Source organism: Manacus candei, unplaced genomic scaffold, assembly GCF_025592945.1.
Source record: "Manacus candei isolate 608988 ecotype Guabito, Panama unplaced genomic scaffold, ASM2559294v1 h1tg000097l, whole genome shotgun sequence".
In the NCBI taxonomy this organism is placed as follows: domain Eukaryota; kingdom Metazoa; phylum Chordata; class Aves; order Passeriformes; family Pipridae; genus Manacus; species Manacus candei.
The window spans coordinates 1,768,079-1,789,884 of record NW_026138145.1 but is presented as its reverse complement, the minus strand read 5'-3'; the positions used below and the strand labels follow the sequence as shown (position 1 = coordinate 1,789,884).

General features: G+C 39.3%; 1 protein-coding gene across 7 annotated transcripts in view; it reads right to left on the bottom strand.

The window, feature by feature from the left end:
- The window catches only part of KIAA0586 (KIAA0586 ortholog), a 73,942-nt gene that overhangs the window by 43,151 nt on the left and 8,985 nt on the right, over positions 1-21,806 (bottom strand). For 5 of the 7 annotated variants that reach the window (XM_051768748.1, XM_051768744.1, XM_051768741.1 and 2 more), the window contains exons 10-22: positions 21,326-21,458; positions 19,887-19,928; positions 18,299-18,525; positions 17,314-17,386; positions 16,723-16,992; positions 16,378-16,552; positions 10,528-10,716; positions 9,070-9,251; positions 7,784-7,891; positions 6,202-6,276; positions 1,173-1,369; positions 851-969; positions 79-263 (exon numbers count right to left, since the gene is read on the bottom strand). In XM_051768748.1, the coding sequence (XP_051624708.1) occupies positions 79-263; positions 851-969; positions 1,173-1,369; positions 6,202-6,276; positions 7,784-7,891; positions 9,070-9,251; positions 10,528-10,716; positions 16,378-16,552; positions 16,723-16,992; positions 17,314-17,386; positions 18,299-18,525; positions 19,887-19,928; positions 21,326-21,458 (1,975 nt within the window). The remainder of the gene's footprint in view (positions 1-78; positions 264-850; positions 970-1,172; positions 1,370-6,201; positions 6,277-7,783; positions 7,892-9,069; positions 9,252-10,527; positions 10,717-16,377; positions 16,553-16,722; positions 16,993-17,313; positions 17,387-18,298; positions 18,526-19,886; positions 19,929-21,325; positions 21,459-21,806) is intronic. The other 2 variants (XM_051768745.1, XM_051768747.1) reach the window with 2 other exon arrangements.

Here is a 21,806-nt window from a genome sequence, read left to right as displayed (position 1 = left end):
TCCATTCCTGTCCTCATGCCATGGAGAAATTATCCCTTAGAACTTCTGTAGGAAGGCTTAGATAAAATGGACACTTACCACCTTAGTCACTGTGCTTGGAAGAACATTTGGATCAGGAACTGCCCTCTGAGCCTCACTGTCACCCAGCATGGTTGCAATTGTTTCACTGAGAGCTTCATTTACAAAATGATTTATCATTTCTGAGTCCACAGGGACACCAGCGTTGACAAAGAGCTGAAATCCTCCTCCACCTGCAACTTCAACTGAAAATGAAGGAACATAAAACTCACGTCCAGGTCCCACCTCCTAAAATGCATGTTCTGTACTGCAGCCACTCATTTTGTTCTCCATGAGCTTTTAAACATTCCTTTGAAAAAAGTGATTTTTTTTTTTTTTTACTTTAAAGATAAACAAGAGTAGACAAACAATTCCTGATCATAAAAGAAGGCAACAGCAAAGAGCAGTGACATCACAGGAGAAATGCATTTCTCTCCACTCTCACACATTTACAAAGTGGAGGGTGATTTCTGACATATCTATTAACAAAAGAAAGGCAAACAAACATTACAGGCTTAGCAAAATGCCAAGTCTGATTTAGATGGCCAGTAACAGAAGGTGATTTGTACAGTGGGGTGATTTATGCCTTCTTTTCCCTTTTTTTTCCCCCAGATAATTTATTTCAGTGGCCCTATAACACAACATAAATTAAAGTGTGCACTGCTGCTTTTTACAGTTTCACTGGTTCAGCATTATCCACCCTGAGGCTCAGGCAACAGCTACCTACACAGCTTGTGAAAATTAGCCAAAAATTGAGATATCCCATCTGCTGGAAACAGTAACTCCCTCTTACCAATGTCAGGGGTTACAACCTCCTCGTCTCCACTCTCCGAGGTGCTGACACTGGGCACTGTTTCCTTCTGAGCTGGGCACATCCCACTGATAATTTTTGCCATTATTTCCTGTTCCACCCTGGCAGAATAAAATCTTTTTAACTATCAGCAAACACCAAGACACCTAAAAGCACACAAAAGAGCATCCTTGACATGAAATGCAGGACAGCTCAAAGGAAAAGGAAGAAGGGAACAGAGGCGAGAAGAAAGGGAAGGATAATTAGGGAATCATTCCTCCTTCCATATATATTCTTTTGCCACTTTTGTTACATTGCAACTCACCAATTTATCAGCCTGTTTTCGATGGTTTCTCTCCTTTGAATCAGTTCATCCAAAACATCAGCAGGCTGCTGAGGGGCAGAAGCCACTGGAGGAAACAAAGGACCGTTGTATTTTGGTGAGGCAACTTTAAACTGGCCATTAAGCTCCAGAAGAGGCTCAGAGAACTCTGGAATTTCATCCCTCTCCTCTTCCTGATCCTAATAAATAAGGAGTAAATTAAGTTATGGTGCATTTCTGCAAGGCAATGTCACTGAGGTAGCTGTCAGGTTTTTTTCTTTAAGAAACACTTGTAGATGTGTCACAGCACACGAACCACGTTCTCCCTCCTCAGTGTGTCCTAGTTAATTGATACAACTCTAAGCTTAGCAAATCATAAATCTGTAGAGGTATAAAGTTATAGGAACTGCTAAGTAAAACATGATTTGGCTCCTATTTCCTGCCTGTGCTGCACAGGGCAGAGAGCCAGTGGTAATGCTAACACTTGAAAAATGTACTTGTGACATAAGTCAAGTTTCTTTAATGTACACACCAGAAACGTTCCTCCCCTGAACAAAAAACTTCAGGAAACTTTCTACAGTTACTTGTTGGGTTAGGGTTTTTTTGTTTTGTTTGGGTTTTGGTGTTCTGGTTGCTTTTTTTTTAAAATGAATTAAACTTGTTCGTTAAAGCTTCCCGTCTGAAAAGACACATTCCCAAAAGTTAATGAGCATGTAGTCTGTCAAAACTCTAATAAACTTGAAGACCAGACATTAATATTTTACACATATGTTACACGTGTGTTTACAGTTTCATTAAGTCCAGCTGCTGAAAGTTAGAAGTTATTTCTGGGTAATAATTCACAAAATCCTCACAGACATCTTGACTTTAATGATAATACGCTATTTCTAAAAAGTTATACAAGTGACTTGGTGTGTGTTATAATGTTTGGCTGTTCCCAAAGATGCCTCCCTCCTTTTTCCCTGGATACACAGCACCAAGTCCCAAAAAGCAGTCACTAATCCATCATACTGTAATGTCTCCTGATGGATGAGAACCTGCATCCTTCACTTGTGATATTAAAAGCAAATGTCTCTAATGGTAGTATGATTCTCTAAGAAGAAAATTTGGCATGGCAGAAAGAGATGAAGAGCTGGGCCCTAAATTACCAGTGAGAGGTATGTGATGGTGCATAAAAGAGCTCCCTGTAAATCCACATTTACTAAGATTAATCTCCAACACAGTGAAAAGAGAAAAAAAAAAATCTTCTTTTCCTTTACATAAATTAAACTTACTTTTAACCCATAAAATAAAACAAACAAACAAACAAACATGCTATATATTATCTATGAATAAAAGAACAAATCACTGAAAACAGAAAGAACAGAGAAGGGGAAATAAAAAGATAGTGACATTTTCCTGTCTCCTTCCCCAACCCAGCATTAATAATTCTCTCCTACCTTAATATACTTTAAAACTGCAAAGTCAGAGAGGTCCCTGATGGGTATTACAACAAAGAGCTGTTGGGGAGCAGGATCCTTCTGGATCTTTATATAGGGATAATTCTTCAAAGAAGTGAAAATATGTATATTCTTGAAGAATATTAATATTGGGTGGCAAACAAAGATCTCTAAACCATTCTGGGCAGAGAAATAACCAGTTTAGTTCAACTCAGAAAGCACTGGGTGCCTTGCAAGCTGATAAGCAGTTCATGCTATCAGGATATATGTACTCAGAACCATAATTCATTCTGACAGCAAATGTAAAGATGTCTTTGTCCAGCATTTCATTATGCATTTTCTTCTGCCTGCTTTACTCCATAAATTTTCTTTGATGTTGCCTATTTAATACTTCTGAGAGTATGCAAAATACAAACATCTGGATTAAATAAACCAAGTACATACAATAAATCTTACATATATTTAGTAACTCTGACAAACTTTTGCAGTCCTCCTGCATTTCTAAAATATTTGATATTTAATAGTGCACAAATCCACAATAATGGACAAATCCAGAGGAAAACTGTATTCATTTTGGGGTGATATATCACCTCTGCTGAAATAAAAAAATAGTGTAACAGTCAGTATTTAATTATACAGATTGAACTTGAACATATATCACCTTGTAGCCCAATCTTGAATAATCTGCACTTAATTCTGCATTTTGCTTCCCTGGAGACTGTTGAAAATACCTATCACGACTCCCAATCAAAATATGGCATAAATTAGAAGGTCTTTCAGATATGATTGGAATATTAATCACCATACTTTATTATAAAGTATCAAGCTGAAATTCTATTTCCCAAATTACACCGAAAGAACTTTAAAAAAAGTTCGTACTGATTAGTGGTATGGATTAGTTTTGTTCCATTACCAAACACGTACATGCATAGGCTTTTATCAAAGCCTCCTAAAACTTAAGTCATGGATTTCTTGATGGATTTCTAAAGCAATTCTCACAGGCAAGGCCAGGCTGCATTGCAGGTGTCACCTGGGGTCTTTTGTCTGGAGAGTCACACGTGTAAAAACATCCCTGTCCCCACGAGCGCGTGTGGGAAACCAGGGTCGAGGAAAATGCATTTACTCTGAGCTCTGCAGGTTCTAAATATTGAGTGCTGTTGAAACTGGAAGCAAAATTTCTGAGAATCAAGTCACCACCTTGCACTTAGGGCATGTTCAGAGAGAGCAAAAAGGGTCTCCAATCCTAAATCCCACTAAATTTGCTAAAGCTCCCCCCAGATGTGGCTGTTCACAAGAGTCGACACAATAAATCTGAGAGTTTGTTCTTGGTTCATGTGAGCAGAGCAAGGTCCTCACTCTGAAAAAATCCCAGAATGGTTTGGTTTGGAAGGGATCTTAAAGATCAACCAGTTCCACCCCCTGCCATAGGCAGGGACACCTTCCACTAGCCCAGGTTGCTCAGAGCCTCATCCAGCCTGGCCTGGAACACTTCCAGGGATGGGGCAGCCACAGCTTCTCTGGGCAACCTGTGCCAGGGCCTCACCACCCTCACAGCCAAGAATTTCCTCCTAATCCAACCCTGCCCTCTGCCAGTTTAAAGCTGAAAAGGCAAGTTCATGCAAGGAAACCTCTTCTGTGCAGAAAGTGTAAACCTACTTTGTTGTAGGTGCAACCATTGATCAAAAATAAAGAAATCAAAGCTGTTTTCTGCTTTGTTCCGTAAATTTTCTTACTGTGAAGTAAGAGCACCTAATTTAACTATTCTGGAAGATGGAGCTCTGGGTCTTTAAACACAAGATAGAGAGGTAGCAACAGGGGTGGGTTGTGTTTGACAGGCTGGGGCACAGTGCAGAGTGTTCCATTATGTGCCAAAGGCCTGTCTCCACCCAAAAACAGGAGCACAGAGGAACAATAAAAGGTGGGAGAACAACCCAACCAAGCACCAGACATGGGTTATTCCAAGGGCCACCACAGGAGAGGGCCCAGCCCCAGGGCCCAGCAGTGACACCCAGCAAGATGAGCCCAAGGAATGACTCTCCATGGCACCTTTCTTAAGGTGGGGCAGGTGCATTTGGAGGAGGTGATGACACTATGAACTGTTCTGGGATGCAGGGAATAGGTATTCTGGGATGGAACAACACTTTTTATGGGGTGTTTACAGTGAGGAAAAGGAGATGTGGAAAGAAGAGAGGGTTTGATTGGAAGGGACCTTAAGGATCATCTCATTCCATCCCCCTGCCATGGGCAGGGATACCTTCCACTAGACCAGGTTGCTCCAATCTCTGTCCAACCTGGCCTTGAACACTTCCAGGGAAGAAAAAACAGGAAAAGATAAAAACCCCAAAAGATATTTCACACAAATACTTATCCTCCTCAGTTCTAAGAGAATTAAGTTCTCATAATAAAAGGGAGAGGGGGGAAGACAACAATGAGCTGTTTTTCCATACAGCATTTTATGCACATTTTTTCATGAATCTGAAGCCTCTTTTATAACAATAACTTTGCTTTCTTTTGATGTCTTAAATACCCCTGCCACTCCAGAGATTGATTTTATGCTTCCACATTGTGTTTGCCTTGCACATTTTTAAGAACATTGTCCGTGTGGTCACAGGCCAAACATATGTTTCACTTGGAACATTTTTTGGTATTGTGGTTAAAATATATCTCATTGCCAAAAAAAAGAGATAAAAGCAATCCAGGAAAAAGATGAAAAAAGAAAAGATGAATAACTATTATTCACATAATAAAAATTTAACATTGCAGTATTTTTTGTTAGTTCATAAAATGATTTCTTGAATAGCTTTCCTCTTTAGTTTCATAAATTAAAGCTTTTTTTTAATGCAAACAGAAGAACAATGTCCACATAGATTTAACTCCTCCCCTCCAACAACATCAGTAACTTTGAAACTATAAGTGAATAAAGCATATGCACAGTTGTGATGGACAAACCACCAATTTAGGCTGTTTTAACCAACTGATGATGTTAAATGATGAATTCATTTTAAAAATAAACCTACCATACTGACCTGTAGGCTACAGGGTTAATATTCAATGTACACTCTAATCCTGGGATCCAGAGCATGAAGAAGAGGTAAAAAGAATACATTTGGGGGTAGATTTTGAAATGCACACAGCAAGTCTTGTCCCAGGTCCCTCTCCAGCTCTCTTGGAGCCCCTTTAAGCACTGGAAAGTGCTCTAAGGTCTCCCTGGAGCCTTCTCTTCTCCAGGCTGAACAACCACAGCTCTTTCAGCCTGTCAACATATTCATAACCTTCAGAGTTTTAAATTGTGAAATCCAAGTGCTGTAATCACTGCTGATTTTAGAGAACTGCTTGTATTTCTAGTGGATTCTAACATATCCAAATAAAAGCTAATTTTAACTTTTTACTCTAATTCTTCAAAAGCTACTCTACTTTACCAACACACAGTAATTTCTAATATTCTTTATAGCACTGTAAACAGGTAGAGTAGTGCTCACAGTGTGTACTTTTAAAGCTGCTAGTATTGTTCACTTTGTTTTCAGATATGACAGAATGATATAAAACAAATACACATTTTTTTAAAAGAAAGGACCCTTTTGCAATGTGATTACCTGCATGACATCAGTGACATCAACGAAATTAGTTCCTGGAAACTCTGTGTCTTCACTGTGTATATCTTCTGGGGTCTTATAAAGACAGATTGCAATTGTTAGGTATTTCATACAGGAGGGGAAAATGCATTAGCAGAAAAACTTCATGACAAGAATGCAATTAAATCACCACTCACTGTCAGTAATCTGAATTGAGAGAAAATGCTTTATCCACCTTACAAGTCAGGAGGAATTTCTTTGCACAGCATAAGGAGAGATTATCAGAACAACAACTTCCTGCATGCTGACAACTAAAACCTGCTGTTACCAAATCTAATGGAATATTTCAGGATCAAAAGCTGTAGGGCAATAGTCTCTAAATTGCTCTTAAGCAATTTACTGATGTACAATTTCTGTGGTGTTATTTAAAAATCAGACAATCACAGAATGTTTTGGGTTGGAAGGGACATTAAATACAATCTCCTTCCACCCACCTGCCATGAGCAGGGACACTTTCCACTAGACCAGGTTGATCCAAGTCCTGTCCAACCTGACCTTGGACACATCCAGGGATGGGGCAGCCACAGCTTCTCTGGGCAACCTGTGCCAGGGCCTCACCACCCTCACAGCCAAGAATTTCTTCCCAATATCCCACCTAAACCTACTCTCTGTCAGTTTGAAGTCATTCCCTCTTACTCTGTCACCCCATTGTAAATAGTCCCTCTCCATGTTTCTTGTGGGTTCCCTTCAGGCACTGGAAGGCTGCACTAGGTCACCCCAAAGCCTTCTCCACTCCAGGCTGAACAATCTCAATTCCCTCCACCTTTCCTCACAGCAGAGGTGCTCCATCCCTCTGATCATCTTGGGGTGATGGAGTAATATAGTTTTAAAATAATAATCACTATTTTAGTCCACAATCTCTGTCTTGTTCAGTGAATACTTTGACCACAGGACTCTGGAGGACCCCACTCCTGAAGTCAGAATAGCAACTAACACACAGGGCAAACAAAATGTACAATAATTATACAAAAACCATCCCTGCAGCACCGTGCCTTCACACTGTCCAGTCTGTCCTTATTGTTCAGCAGGCAGCAGTCACCCTTAGAGTTGTACAAAAACCTTCATTGCTGCTTAGATTAGATTAAAAACACTTCTGAAAAGTTCCATGGGAAGAAAATGGACTGGTCAGCTCCACACACCACGGGCTCCCAGGGACACAAAATGCCATGAACCACCAGAGAACAGCCAAGGAGCAGATGGAGGAATGAGGAACATCCTCAGCCTTCACATGAGAACACTGAAGCCAGTGTAAACCAGACAGACATGGGCCAACAGGGATTATAATTCTTAACAGGGCACAGAAACACTGTTTTTATTAAGAATTTTACTATGGTGATTATTTAATCTTGGAAGAATAGTGTCTTGCTATAATTTCTCATGTTCTTAAAACAAATACTTTACACAATAGATTCTCTAGAATAATTACTCAATTTTTCCTGGAACTGTCTCATTTCTCTAACTAAAACAAGACAATGAGATAACTTAGCAGTAATTTAACATATTTTCTGTTTTGAACAAATCTGAATTCACAGACAATCAATACCTGTATTACAGCATCCACAGGAGGAAGAAGAGGTTCAGAGTCTGGAAGAACATGGTTTACACTCACACTGTCACTTGAAACACTGTCAATGTCCACATTTGGTAACACCTGGGAAAGAAAAAAAAAAGCATCAATATAAAAATCTATGCATTAGCTTGGCTGTTATCACTGAACTTTTTAGATTCTTCCAGCTGCTACTGAGCCACTAAACTTCAGAGACTCCCCCTTTTCTGCTGCCTGGACCTGGTATCACCTTGGTTCTGAAAAACAAAGCCCTGTAAAAAACTAAGGGCAGAAATATTCACATGTTTTCTTGCAGTACCTGATTTTTCCTATTCTTTAGTTCCCTGACACTTTGCCTTGCCTGTGACAGAAGGTGAGTGTACCTGTTATTTATAATTTATTATTTATATGTTTGCACTGTGTAGGTTGGTTATTGGCTTCACACTGTCACACATCTAGTAGAGTAAAACAAAAGCAAAATTGTATTACAATATAAAACCAGGTCCACTGTAGCATCAAAATGGATTGTGTGTCTGTTAAGAACAAAGATTTAAATGCTTGCTTAATTCCTCAGGGAAAAATCACATTAAGCATTTAAGAACTGGGTGAACTAACAGCAAAATGTGGGTGGAATAGTGACACAGCAAAGGAACAAACCACACAAAACTCTACCTGTATTTAACTCTGAGGCCCATGAATCATTTGAACCTGAAAGGTGTATGTGGGATGTGTACAGTCTCAACAATCTGAGCCCAAAATAATGAACACATAAGAAACATTCACTTCCTTGACAACAGACTCATGTTAAAAATTAAAACAACAAACTCCAGCCCACCAGGTAAGGACTGTGGAGGTTGATTAATCTGCAGTGAAATCCTTGGGTTGACAATCATGCTTGAAACAGAAATCTTAAAGGCCAAAGCAGTCATCCAAGAAAACTGACATTTATATTTATACTTTTTTTGATTCCAAGTTTGTTCTGGTTGAAAAATCTCATTAAAAAAAAGAAAATGTGACACAGATCTATTTTTACACACACCCTGCCTAGGTGACAGAGGGAAGAAATAGTTTTCTATTTTGGTGAAATAATAAAGATAATTTATAAAATATAAGTGAATATATTAGCACAGCATGAGAACCTCCTGGTCCCTCCATGCTATGTGTTTCTATTGCTTGCTGAAAACCATCTACTGATGTCAAAGAGCACTAGTGGTGGATCAGACTGCCTTTAATTAGCATTCATTAAAATAAACAAACAAATAATCATCACTCTTGAGAAGTACCTGCACAGAGAGCTGAGGTGGATCCTTCTTCTCTGATCTCATCTCTATCACAGCTATGTTTGGTTTTTTTATCTCAACTGGAGGTTTTGGCACTTGAGGGAGGGAGGTTGTAACTGTGACAGGGTGTGGTTTGTCTATGATGATCCCAGCAGGCTGCAGGGATGTACTGCTCTGGGTCTGACCTAAGGACAGTTGAAAAACAATTAAAAATGCATCTAAATCTCCAAAGTCAGCAAATTCATAAATTAATTAAAATTAATTTCTACGTGTCTGTGTTTCATGTCAGACTGAGATTCTGTGTGCAATTACACACCAATTAAAAAGCCCCCTATTAACACTGTGGGGATTCACCAGGCAATTTGAAGGCTTTCCCAGCAGAAACTGTAAACTCATCAGTGCCATTTTTAAAAATTACTTTCTTGACTGTGGTGACACCTACTGCTGAAAATCAGAATTGTGTTTGCTGATCAAAAAGTACACACCATGTTTCCCCCACCTCACATTCTTGTAATCATATCCAAAATAAGACTACACTTATAACACCATCTCACAAATTTTTGAGAGACCCTTTAAAAAACATAATTCTCTTCCTTAAATGCCAATATAATACTAACCCTTCTCAAAACAAGGCCTGTAGAAAGGTTCTCTTCAAGGTGGAAAAATACAGAACCTTTTAACAATTGATTTAGTGTGTTTGGCACAATCCTACTGAAACTGCTGGGCTGAAGTCATTGCAAATGTTGAATCCAAGGGCCAGTAATTCAGTTCCTGCTTATGTGGACACCAAACTTAAAGCCAGAATATGAAGCCTAGAAATGGAAAGTGTGCAAGAAAGGGGACAGGTAAGCAATAAAAGTGGGGCAATAAGCTCCAGTACCTGAAAGTACAAGAAGGATGGAGAGGGACTTTTTACAAGAGAATGTAGTGACAGGACAAGGGGGAATGGCCTCAAACTGACCAAGAGTAGCTTTGGATTGGATGTTAGGAAGAAATTATTCCCTGTAAAGGGAGTGAGGCCCTGGCACAGGCTGCCCAGAGAAGCTTTGGATGCCCCAACCCTGGAAGTGTCCAAGGCCAGGTTGGATGGAGCTCTGTGCAAAGTGGTCCAGTGGAAGGTGTCCCTGCCCATGGAACAAGATGATCCTCAAGGTCCCTTCCAACCCAAACCCTTCTGTGATTCTGTGAAATAACTGCTCTATCAGGGTGTCATTAGACATCCAGAATAAAGTATGAGGAAAACCAGAACATTTTAAACTGATCCCCCAGATATCCTATGGGAAGGGCAGCTGCAAATCTCATGGACCAGGGCAAATCACAGAATGGTTTGGGCTGAAAGGGACCTTAGAGATCATCTAATTCCAACCCTCAAACCACTGATTTAAGAAGGAACAAGTCGTATTTCCATGAAGCAGCAGCAATTAACCTCCACACATCCTTCTCCAGGTTACTTGCTCCTACCTAGTGGAATAGCCATGGGAATGAGGTGACCTTCAAGGGGACCATAGGCAGGAGGCACATCCTGACTGGGACTGAAGACATACTGATTTTCCTGGGCAAGAGCATACACAGGATGCTGTTTCCTGGGGCTGGTGATGACCTTCTGTGTGTGAGAAGAAGTCTGGGTTCTTGCTGACTTAACCTTTGTACCTGAAACAAGAGCAGATAAACTGCATGTCATCGACACGTACAAACCCAGGGACATCCCACATTCTGCTAATTCAAGCCTTCCTGCTGAAGGAATCATAAATATTTGCTGAGGGATGGAAGGAGTGAGGGAGGGAGTCAGGAAGGGCAGAATCTAGAAGTGCTAAGGGAGATGTCTCAGTACTGACAGCAATGAAGGAGTTAAAATTGCCATTTTCAAGCTGAATCTACCAGACAAAAGCACAGAAACATGAAAAGAACACAAGGATGGTAGCAGGATGAAACGAAATATGTGATTTAGCTGCTAAGAAGAAATCCATGATTTAGGTTTCAAATGCAGCCACAAGACTGACAGGTACTCAAAGGAACAGGTATAATCTACAAATTCCTGGTTTAACAACTCACTGCTACTGGCAAATCAAGCCATAATATCCATAATTCTTGACTTCCAGCATCAAGGAAGCACTGATTTCTCTGGTCCAGTTTTTAAAGTTTATTGTAAATAGCAGCCAGAAGTAATTTGTGTGTAAAAGTATCTTCAGCACATAGCAGAGGACAGCATTTATTGCAAAGTGCATTTCTCACTGTACAGTCATGCAGGACCTTATTCAGCCTAAATTTTTTGCAAGCAATGGTAATTATTAAGGAAATTATTAACTTTAATCTAAATGGATAAATTCTTCCCAAAAAGGAGTCAACCACTGTGAATCAAACAGAAGTGCTTCTGCTGCTACTTTGCAGACATCAGGAAAATGAGTCTGTAAAGAGTCACGTTGGTAACCAGCTTCATCTCTTTGTTACAGCCAAAAAAATGTCATGTTACTCCTCTGTTGTTTCTAACCACCACCTCCCTGTGTTCCTGGCCACTTAACACGTGGCAACCAGCACTTTTTAGCTCTGTTCACATTTAAAGAGCCTCCTAATTAACTGAAGAATGAAAGTCAATGATTATAAAGTAGGGGGATGAAAAAGATTGATAATCTGACTTTTAACAAATGCAGACAAGCAAATAAGGCAATTCTCTCACAAAGTGGTGTTTTTGTACAGACAAATTATGGGTTATAAGCCTGGAAACAAGAAGAGCAAGTCACAACTCTTCAGTGAGAGGTCAGAAAGAAGAGGCTCTGGAAAAGGCTTTGCTGTCCCGTTGGATAAGCAATGGGAAGAGAAATCACAATATAATGCTGTGGCCAAGGGGATAAAACCCTCAGATGTGTCAACAGGATGTCAGAGAGATGGAGCAGGAGGAGACTTCCATATATGATAACTCTGCATTCAGTACTAAGTCTGTACCTCTGTAAGTATTAAAACAGATTGGACATCAAAAGGCCTTTTTCATTTTTTAAGGAAAAATCACCAGGAAGCTGCAAACTGAAGCCAAAACCTCACTACAAATCAGATGCTAAATTTGAAGTGTCCTATTTCCTACTGAACCAGAGGGTGTCCAGCCACGGGAAGAAGCAACTAAGGGCAGAATTTCTGATGCCTTTAAATGCTGAGCCTTTCTGCCCAGCACAGGTTAGCCAGAAAAACTGTTCTGCAGTCAGAGACAAATTACTGGAGTCAGGAACATAAACAGATACAGTTCAGAGGCCTGTGATTTAGCAGAGGTCACACTACATGATCTCACAGTCCCCCTTGGCCTTGAACTTTTGAGCAAAAGCAGGAATTGGCAGGGTATCTGTAGTGCTGCCAACTTGTAAAAACAAGGTTCTCACAGTGGGAATGATGAAGTACTGTACACACACAGCACCTCATTTTAATTGCTTTCAACTTTTCATTTCCCCCCTCAAAAGTTTATTTGCACTGGGCAGAAACTAGACATTTAATTAAACTTAGCTTTAAAAAAACTAGTGTTTTACATCTACTTATCAGTTCACATTATGCAAGAAAACAACTCCAAGGTTGTTTTTTTTTTTTTTCAGAAATGATCTCTTACTCATAAAAGTGTTGGTTGATTTTTTTTTCCCTAACTTCCCATAAGAAAGCAAGCATTAGTCACCAGAGTTTATTTGCAAAGAAAATGGTTGAGAGTTATAAAATGACTGAAAAGAGACTCTCCAGATGGCCATTTCAGTCTTAAATAAACATCCTTATTCTAACACTAATTTAAACCAAGCTCAGTGGATGGCTCTGACAAAACAGGGTCATTTAATAAGTCTGGATTTTCCAGCCAATCAAACCCAAGGCCAAAGACTTCCAACTATTTCTAAGCCTTTATCACCTGGGACATCAAGGCCAGGAAGGGAATCTGAGGGTGCAGATCTGTGAGACTGGGTTCTTCCTTTCTTTTTTTTAAAGAACCCAGTGCTTTAAAGCACTCACTCAACTCTGTTGCATTTTATTTACACTCCTACTACAGAGGAGAACAGATCTGTTTCTAATTTTATTATTTATACTTCCCTGCCATAACAGGATCTTCACAAGAGCAGCAAAAAAGCATTTAACTGTTTCATCTTCACGAGACCCACGTGAAACACCAGCTATTACTGTTCCATTCTATTGACAAGGTGCAGGAAAGCACAGAAATTAAGCAACTGTCTTACCCAGAGTCAGGTAATGCCAGTATCAAGCAAAAGCTGACCTCATTTTAAAGCCAGTAAAATCAGAGAACTTGGAACAGGACATATTCATTGGAGTGCTTCCTTTAAATTCTTCCTTTCTTCCCTTAGATAAGAATACAAGGGGGGGGGGGGTGTCTTATTTTATTTACTGCCCCAATAGAGACAAAACCATAACTTTCCATAAGTGCAGCCTGGTGTGAAATAGAGAAACAGATTTTCTGGTGGCTTTATTCCTGCAAACACACGTTGCTGTGCTGCTGCTGAGTGACTTCATGGCTTGGAATGGGAAAAGGCTATCCAGAGTTCACCCTGTTTTCAGGCAAAGAGCTTTAAATGGTGTTTGTCACACGCAGGGGTGCTGGAAGATTGAAGGCACCATCGACCCAGTGCAGTTTTCTCTTTAATTTCTATTTGCCTCCAGCAGAAAACAAGCACAGGAGCAGCTTCTTACAATTCACACAACCTGAACCTTCACTTTTCACTGACACCACGGAATTAAACATGTTATTGGGAGAAAACTGCTAGTTTCAAATCATCAAATAACCTATTAATTATAATTAGTTGGAGGAGGGGGGCACTCTTTCTACCACTTTACAAGATACTGTTGCTGGAATGGTGAAATTGGCCTCCCTGGAAAGGTTGTGACCTTCCATAAAGGACAAGAGGCCAATAAATATAGAAGAAAATTCATTTTGGACTCAGCAAAAGCAGAACTGCTGATTGAATATTTTTAAAGAAGTGTCTGTTCTCAATCCAAATCTTAGTGGTCACTGTGTTAATGTTATTGCTACACCAAGTGCTTACCAGCACACATTTTGTTCAAACAAATCTGTGCAGAATAAATTAAATTATAGGTGCACAGCATAACCAGGAGTCAAAATGAGAGATCTATCATGCTGGTCTACCAATATAACATTATTCACCAAAAAAAAAAAAAAGATGTTTCAAGAGAGGTAAAATAAAATATACAAGCAACAAGACTATCTGTTTTCATGTAACCCATTCTCACCTTTTAAAAAAAAGAAGTAAGTCTTGAGGTTTTCTAGGTTTTTGCCAGGACTGTAACTCACATTTTCCAGGAGGGTTATGAGAATTGGGAATACTTTCTACCAGTAACACTTTTTCTTCATGGATCACAACTGGGCTCCAGAGCACAGGTAGGAGAAGTGCCAGGAAATGGCAGGAAGAGCACGTGGGGCTAAACAAGAGATTCTTGTACTGTTTGGAGGATCTGCCACTGTGGATGAACATTATGACCACAGGATGGTCTGGGTTGGAAGGGGCCTTAAAGGCCATCCACTTCCAACCCCCTGCCATGGGCAGGGACACCTTCCACTAGACCAGGTTGCTCAATAGTATTAAAATAATAATAATGTAAAAAAAAAACCCCCCAACAAACCCAACCTCAAACCCAGCAGTGCCTGCCTTCAAAGACATATCTGTGTTTCACACCACACACTTTAGTGGTCCAAAAACATGCTTTCATCAAGGGACTGCCTTCTGATGTTCATCTCTTGTGTTTCATACAGAACAGAGCATTTTTACAGCTGCAATAAAAGCTCAGGCAGCGTTTTTAAAACGTGACATTTCAGATTGCATCAAGGATATTTTCCCTGCGTGGGTAACAACAGTGCAAGTGCAAGAAGTGTGGAGGGAGCCAGCTCATATTTTCCCATTGATGCACATCCTATTAACTCCACTGTGCCCATAATCATTTTAATACCTCTTACACTGAACCCTCTGTCCCATCTCCACACTTTCTCTCCATCATTACCCTTTATCATGTAATTTGCTCACTGTATCTTGCAGTAATACCATACAAATTAGATTTTCTAACATATCAGTTAAAGATTGACCTTATCTTCTGCATTAAGAATCAGCTAAATTTTCAGAAGATAACTAAGAAATAAAACTGATCCAATTAAAACATTACTTTCTACTAATTCAAGATTAAGTTTATCCACACTTAGGTCAGATATCATAGAGTCTCCCTTTTTTATAATTTTTACACATTTTTAATAGGTTTGAAAATTGGTATCTTCTTATCTTAATACTTTGCCTACAAAACTAATGCATGGAATTCATTATTAATCCACTAATAATCTTTGACAATTAAATAGCCTTAACAAGCTCTTACAGAAAGGAGTTATACTCTGCTTTAACCCTGATTGGACTCACAAAAGAGGTTGCCTGCATTTAGTGAACTTCACCAGCAATTGTGATGACTTCTTTCAATATTTCCAAGTTAACAGATGTCATCTTCAAGCCCATACATTTAATTTTTCATGTTTCAATCAATGTCTTAGAAGTGGGAAATTAACTCTCAGGCTTCCTTAATCTTTCAAATCTCAGTACCTTTCTGAACTCTGAATGAATTAAGCACATAAATGACATGACTGGATAAACCTGACACAAAGAATTCATCTCTCAGTGACCTTTATCAAAAGCCAAGTTCATTTTCCAACACACTCAGCTTTCAGATGGGATCACTTCTGGCAATTCAGTTCTTTATTGGACAACAATAGAGACATATTAATATACTTCTTGAAGTATTAATATACTTCTTAAATTTAGAAACATCAAATTAGATTATCAAATAAATTTTATTTATTTGATAATCTAAAGTAAGTGAGATACACACTAGGCAAGTCTGAAAACTTATGGGTTTTTTTTTTTCTTTTAGTTTTGAAAAGAGCATCTTAAATAGAAATAGAAACAGAAATGGATTATTTCACGTGGACAGGACCTACAACAATCATCTAATCCCAATGGATTAGATAACCTGAGCAATTCAGGGTTGACCAAAAGTTAAAGCCTGGTATTTCTATACACATATATTTTATATAAAGATATATATAGAAATAGATCTAGATATATAGAGATACAGATATAAATATATTATTTGTAAGGGCATTTTCCAAATGCCTCTTAAACACTGGCAAACCTGGGGCAGTGACCACCCCTCTAGAAAGCAACTGCAGTTGCTCAGGCTTTAAACTGAAGAGCAGATGAACTACAATTAAATAGCTTCACTTATACAAGGAATTCCTAACAGAAAAACTGGGAAGGAACACCTTGTTCACATCAAATGGTTACTTACCTTTAACATACTCTATCAGCTTGGGCCTTGGAAGTTTGGATTTGGGAGAGGGAGAGTTGAACCTCAGATATGGGGCTTTTTTGAGGGTGCTGCGATGGCCCTGGTAAATTGGTTTCCCATAAACTCGACACAGATAATCTTCATTTTGTACCAGTGCTCTTCCACTCCCAGGGCCCTGATGCACATCAAAAGGGAAAACAGAAAAACCAGTTTACAATTCTTCATGTATGAAAATTTGAACAGGACAGGGCCACCACTTTTAATTTCTAATTATTACAGTTACACACACAATTTGTCACGTCGATGCTGCATTAACAGTTGTCACCAAAAGAGAAACCAAACCACCTGGGAACTCACATCTGCCCTTCCTTCTCTCCTCTGCAAACCCTCAGGAAAGTAAGTTCTAAGCCTCTGTTTCCTGGTGTTATCTTCCCCTTGCTTCTGCAATGGCTTGGCTGCACACAGAGGCATCTTCGTTGAGCCACCCTGGATTTGTTGACTTTTCACTTTCATTTCTTTCTTGGCCTTCATAGCCTTGAGGTTTTGGGCTCTCTTGATCCATGGGAGTTTGGGATCATATTTCACTTGTTCTGAATCATTTCTTGCCATTTCGGCCTAAAGATAAAAAAAATGGAGATTTTTATCTTCAAGGCTATCAGAAGATTTTTATCTTCAAGGCTTCAGAGTAACTCTGAAGCTCTGAGAAATGCTCTGTTCTCCATGTTACCCAGCAACCGGGACCAGGGATTTTCATTAAGAAACCAAAGTTCTAAAATAAAAGCAAATATTTTATTGTAGCCTGCTACGTGTTAGGAATAATAAGCAGTTTTCTCACGTTTTCAAGGTGTGAGCAAAACACTTCACTCTGGACAGGAAAGAACAAGGCAAGGTGGAAAAAGACAAGGCAAAAATCTGAACTCATTTTTCCAGCCATACCTGGATTTCTTCACTGATTGCCTGGATCCACTCGTCCACAGCCCTCCTGATACGGATCTCTTCCAATATATCTCTGAAACAGAAGAAAGAACTATTTTAGGTCAGATTTCTTCCTGGGAAAGTAGTGACCTATAAGTGCTACAAAAAGGGAAATCCAGAACACACACAGGAGGATTTTGCACCTCTACATCCTGCAAAGGGACTAAACAAAGCCATGATTTCCCAAATCCAAACCTGTTCTTACAGAATGCCTGCAAACCCCACTCCCTGCTGGTGAGTACCAAGGTTACTGCAAATATCTAGGAATCAGAGGCAGCCATGTGTCAGCTCCTGCTTTGAGCAAAACTGGAAAAAAAAAGGCTACAAAAACACTCCAGTTCAAAAGACAAAAAGCAGATGACAAATTACTACATGCCCTACAAGATAATGAGAGCAGATATCATGCCTGAAAAAAAAAATCTTTATATATACATAGAATAGCTGCTTTCCTCAGGAAAATGCAAGTTTAAGTTGCATTTTAATAGGAAAACTTTCATTAGGATTCAAGCAAGAGTATTTAACACAACTAACGAAGCAAAAGTTCAAAAGGCAAAGATGTGCTGTAGGATGATTAATTCTGTGACATTTACAGGATCGCAAATGATGAAAATAGTCTTGAATTTTCTGATTTGTTTGGAATGTTTGCATGGAGGCAGCTCAATGCCCCAAAGTCATGGCAAGCAGAGCAGTTTGTCCAGATGACAAAGCCTCAGAATTCAGACTTAGCAAGAAGTAACAGGCACCTGACAAAAATTCAGTTCACATCACAAGGGTCAAACACCAGCTGAAGTTCAAGAACCAGCTAATGATTGCTAAGAAGAGTCAATAAATACTTTTTGCATTAGTTCTTCAATGCACAGATTTAAAAGAAAAATAGGAAAAGAAGTGCTAAAAGGAGTTCACAGACAAGGAGCAGCCTCACAAGCACTGAATTGAAGGGTCTGACCTGTTTGTAGTCAAGCTGTTAATGAAGGAATATGTGGCATCTCCATCCTTTGCACGAGTGACAGCTTCCAGATTCTCCTCAAGGAATTTCTTATTGTTTTGAACTCCTCTCAAAGTCCTCTCAGCATCCCTCAGGATGGATTTGGGCACTTGGATATTTTGAAGGATGGATGGTCTATTGAGCAGAGGATGTTCAGGAGGATCAGGTGCAACACTGGGACTTTTGGACTAAAATTGAAACAGAACCTCCAGCTTTTAATCAGAGATTGTAATATCCTATTAATCTGTGCCAAATATCCTATTATCAGTGCCATCACAGGGAATGCCACCAACTTGAATTACTCCAGAACATTCAGTGTGTTGCAAATATATTTAGAAGTCAAGAAAACTGAAAGACACCCCAAAAAAACCCTCAAATGGCAAATGATGTAAAGTGTGAGAAGCAATACTAATGAAGACCATAAGCATGTGAGAAGATGGCAATTAGGGACATGAAGCATCACATGCAAATCTCTCCATGTAACAGTAATTAAATATAACTAAAGCCTAATAAAAACCAACCTTCTCTCAATATATGCACTTGTTTGGCATCAGCCTACCCCAAGAAACACCAATCAATACCTCTAAGGTTTAACAACAAGATAAACCCCTCAACAGCCCTTGATCCTCTCCCACTTTCACTGATCTTCACTTTTCAGAAGGAACAATGAAGCCTTTTCCTTTGCAGAACCCTTTCACAGAGATAAAAATCGAGCATAAATTAGCTGCTAAATACAAAAGGAAGGGACACAAACACAGGAAACAAGTTCTCACAGTCATTCTCACACTCCTGATGAAACCCAGAGGCCCCTGAGAACTTCATTTAACAACCAAAAAAAAATTAAAAAAGAGATAAATGTACATTAAAAAAAAAAATCAAAACCAAAATACCCAAACTTGAGTAGACTCTGAAAGCATCAACTGAATGAACAGAAAAAAAAGACCTCACAGATCACAACTCAGTGTTGGTTTTAAGGTTGTTCTTTTATCAAATCAGAATTAAACACAAGTTTCTGTTCTAACAGGTGTTTTGTCACAATGGACACAACAAAACAGAAACCAACACACTGATCCCACAGTCCTGGTTTTTCCTGGTGAGAAATGGACAATATACCGAATTATTTATCAATTTTACATAGGCCTTCATTTTTAAAAGAAACTTTTTGACAAACAGTAGCTCAGTAAGAGCTAAAATCTGTGAGAAAATGTAAGAATTACAGATCCATGTTCAATTGTAAAATGATGTGAAGTTGCCAGGTAGGTCCAGATCATGAAATGATAATTATCAGTCCACACTGTGTCCACTTGAGACAGCAGCTTTTTGCCTGACATTTGTATTATTCCCTCAAGGTACTTTCACTAAGATCCGATTTAGACAAGTCTAAGAACAAGTTAAATCTTACTTTGGGTAATGTAATCTATACATAACAGCAACCTTTTAATAAACATGCATAGTCATGCAGTGTCATTTCATTGCAAACACACTCAAAACTGCATCAGTATCACGGTATTTAAAAAAAAAACAATTAAAAAAAAAAATCAAGGTCTACCTTAATAAGATCATTCATGTCAGATTTCCATGAGTTTGCTTCCTAAAAAGACAGAAGAAGAGCTGTTGAAACTTTAATCTAAAGACAGATCTGTCAGGGTCAAATCCCCAGCAGGTATTTGATCAGAGTAACTGGGCCCAGTGAATTCCCTGGGAAGCACTGAGTGGCACAGCTCACTCCTGCTGGGTTGGAGCACCACCTTCTGTCCTCAGCTCATTCAGCCCTTTGCTTTATGGCAAAGCAAAGGCTCACTTACCCAAGCATTTATTATCTCACTCCACAAAGCTCTCAGTGATGAGAACTCAACAGTTAAGTCCCTAATTGACCCAACTTTCTACCTGCTGAAGTCACCTCTGTCTTCCCATTGACCTTTTTCATGAGAGAAAAGAGGTTTCAAACCATTTGTGTCACCTTTGTCTTCCTCCCCTGCCACTCCTTCTCCCATCTCACCCCTTTATGTTGCCTATAAAAGGTATGTTACTTGTTCAAGTTTTTAGCAATAGTGGAGAGCAAATATTTGCAACATAAATGGGGCACATGGCACCTGCTCTGTTACTTATAAGAACAGTTAAACATACAACCCACTAAATGCTACAAAATCTATACAAAAATGCATCATCTATGCTGTAAGATCTGATGAGTGAAGCTACATTTTCTAAAGATCCAGCAACAGACAACTGGCATGTACTACAAAATATTTTTAGGGAAATAGGAAAGCTGAAACCAACAGAATCAGAGCTATCACGTTCCAAGCCAATTCAGAGACCTGAATTTACAAGTCTTTCTTCCCTCCCACTGTGTATATTTACCAGAAGGGAGGACCCCAGTACATCTTTTTTCCACGTGGAACCAGGTTAACAAACAGATAAAAGCCTCAATCATCACAAAAACCCACGTTGCCAGCACAGACCAGGTTTTGTACCTCCAAAGGTACAAAATAATTGGCATAAGACACAAGGATGTGTGCCAGGCAATTCCTTGGAAACAGCACTCCTTCCAAAGTGAAGTGGCAAAATGAGGAAAGAAGTGCTTAAAGATCCCTTAAAGCTGACTGCAGATAAATGGATCACTGTTCTTTCCCAAATGGGAATGTTACATCACCTCTAGTATCACAGGAAGAGAGCAAACAGAGAACAGGCACTGAAAATATCTGAAACCTTAAAATACACAAGTAAATAACTCCCTTTTTTTCTTTCTCACCTGTTTTAAGTCTGGGGCAATGGTAGGAAGAGCCTCTACAGTCCAGTCCATCATTCAGGCTCAAATTCCTTTCTCACACACAAAGGCTCCAATATTTCAAGTAATTTTAAACAAATGTTGGTCTTTTTACAGGGGTAGAAGCAAAAGCAACACTTTTACTGACACCAGACTGCTAAGCTTTTCTCCACATTTTTTATTCCCCTTATTGAAACTCCTGGTCATTCTAACATGGATTTTACCTGGAGCATGTTGTGCATTTCTCTTCTCAACTGGCCAAGATCTTGAAGTAAATCATCTGCTTTTTTCACTGTCTTCTCAATTGAACTGTAGCTTTCAAAAGCAGGGACTGGCTCTGCATGCAAAGCATTGTGCCTGATGGGAGAAGCATCCCTGATTAAAACTCTCATGGCTCCTCATGTGGCCCAAGAAAGTGGCCAACTGTGAAACCAAGCATGAATTTAGAGTGCAAGAATACCAAACCTTCAGATAAAGTGGAATTTGCTTTTGCATCTGAACTTACAGAGAGATTACTGGGTTTTCTCTGCTTATCACTTAACACCTTGAGCTGTATCCTTGTATTTTCAACAGTGAAACTACATTTCACTGAGCAATATTTAAACTTTGGATACCTCTCCATTTGAAGCAAATAACATTTTTGTCCACACTACCATAGATCAGAGAGTATATATGTAGCAGTTTCTCACTGTATCAGTGAAGTTA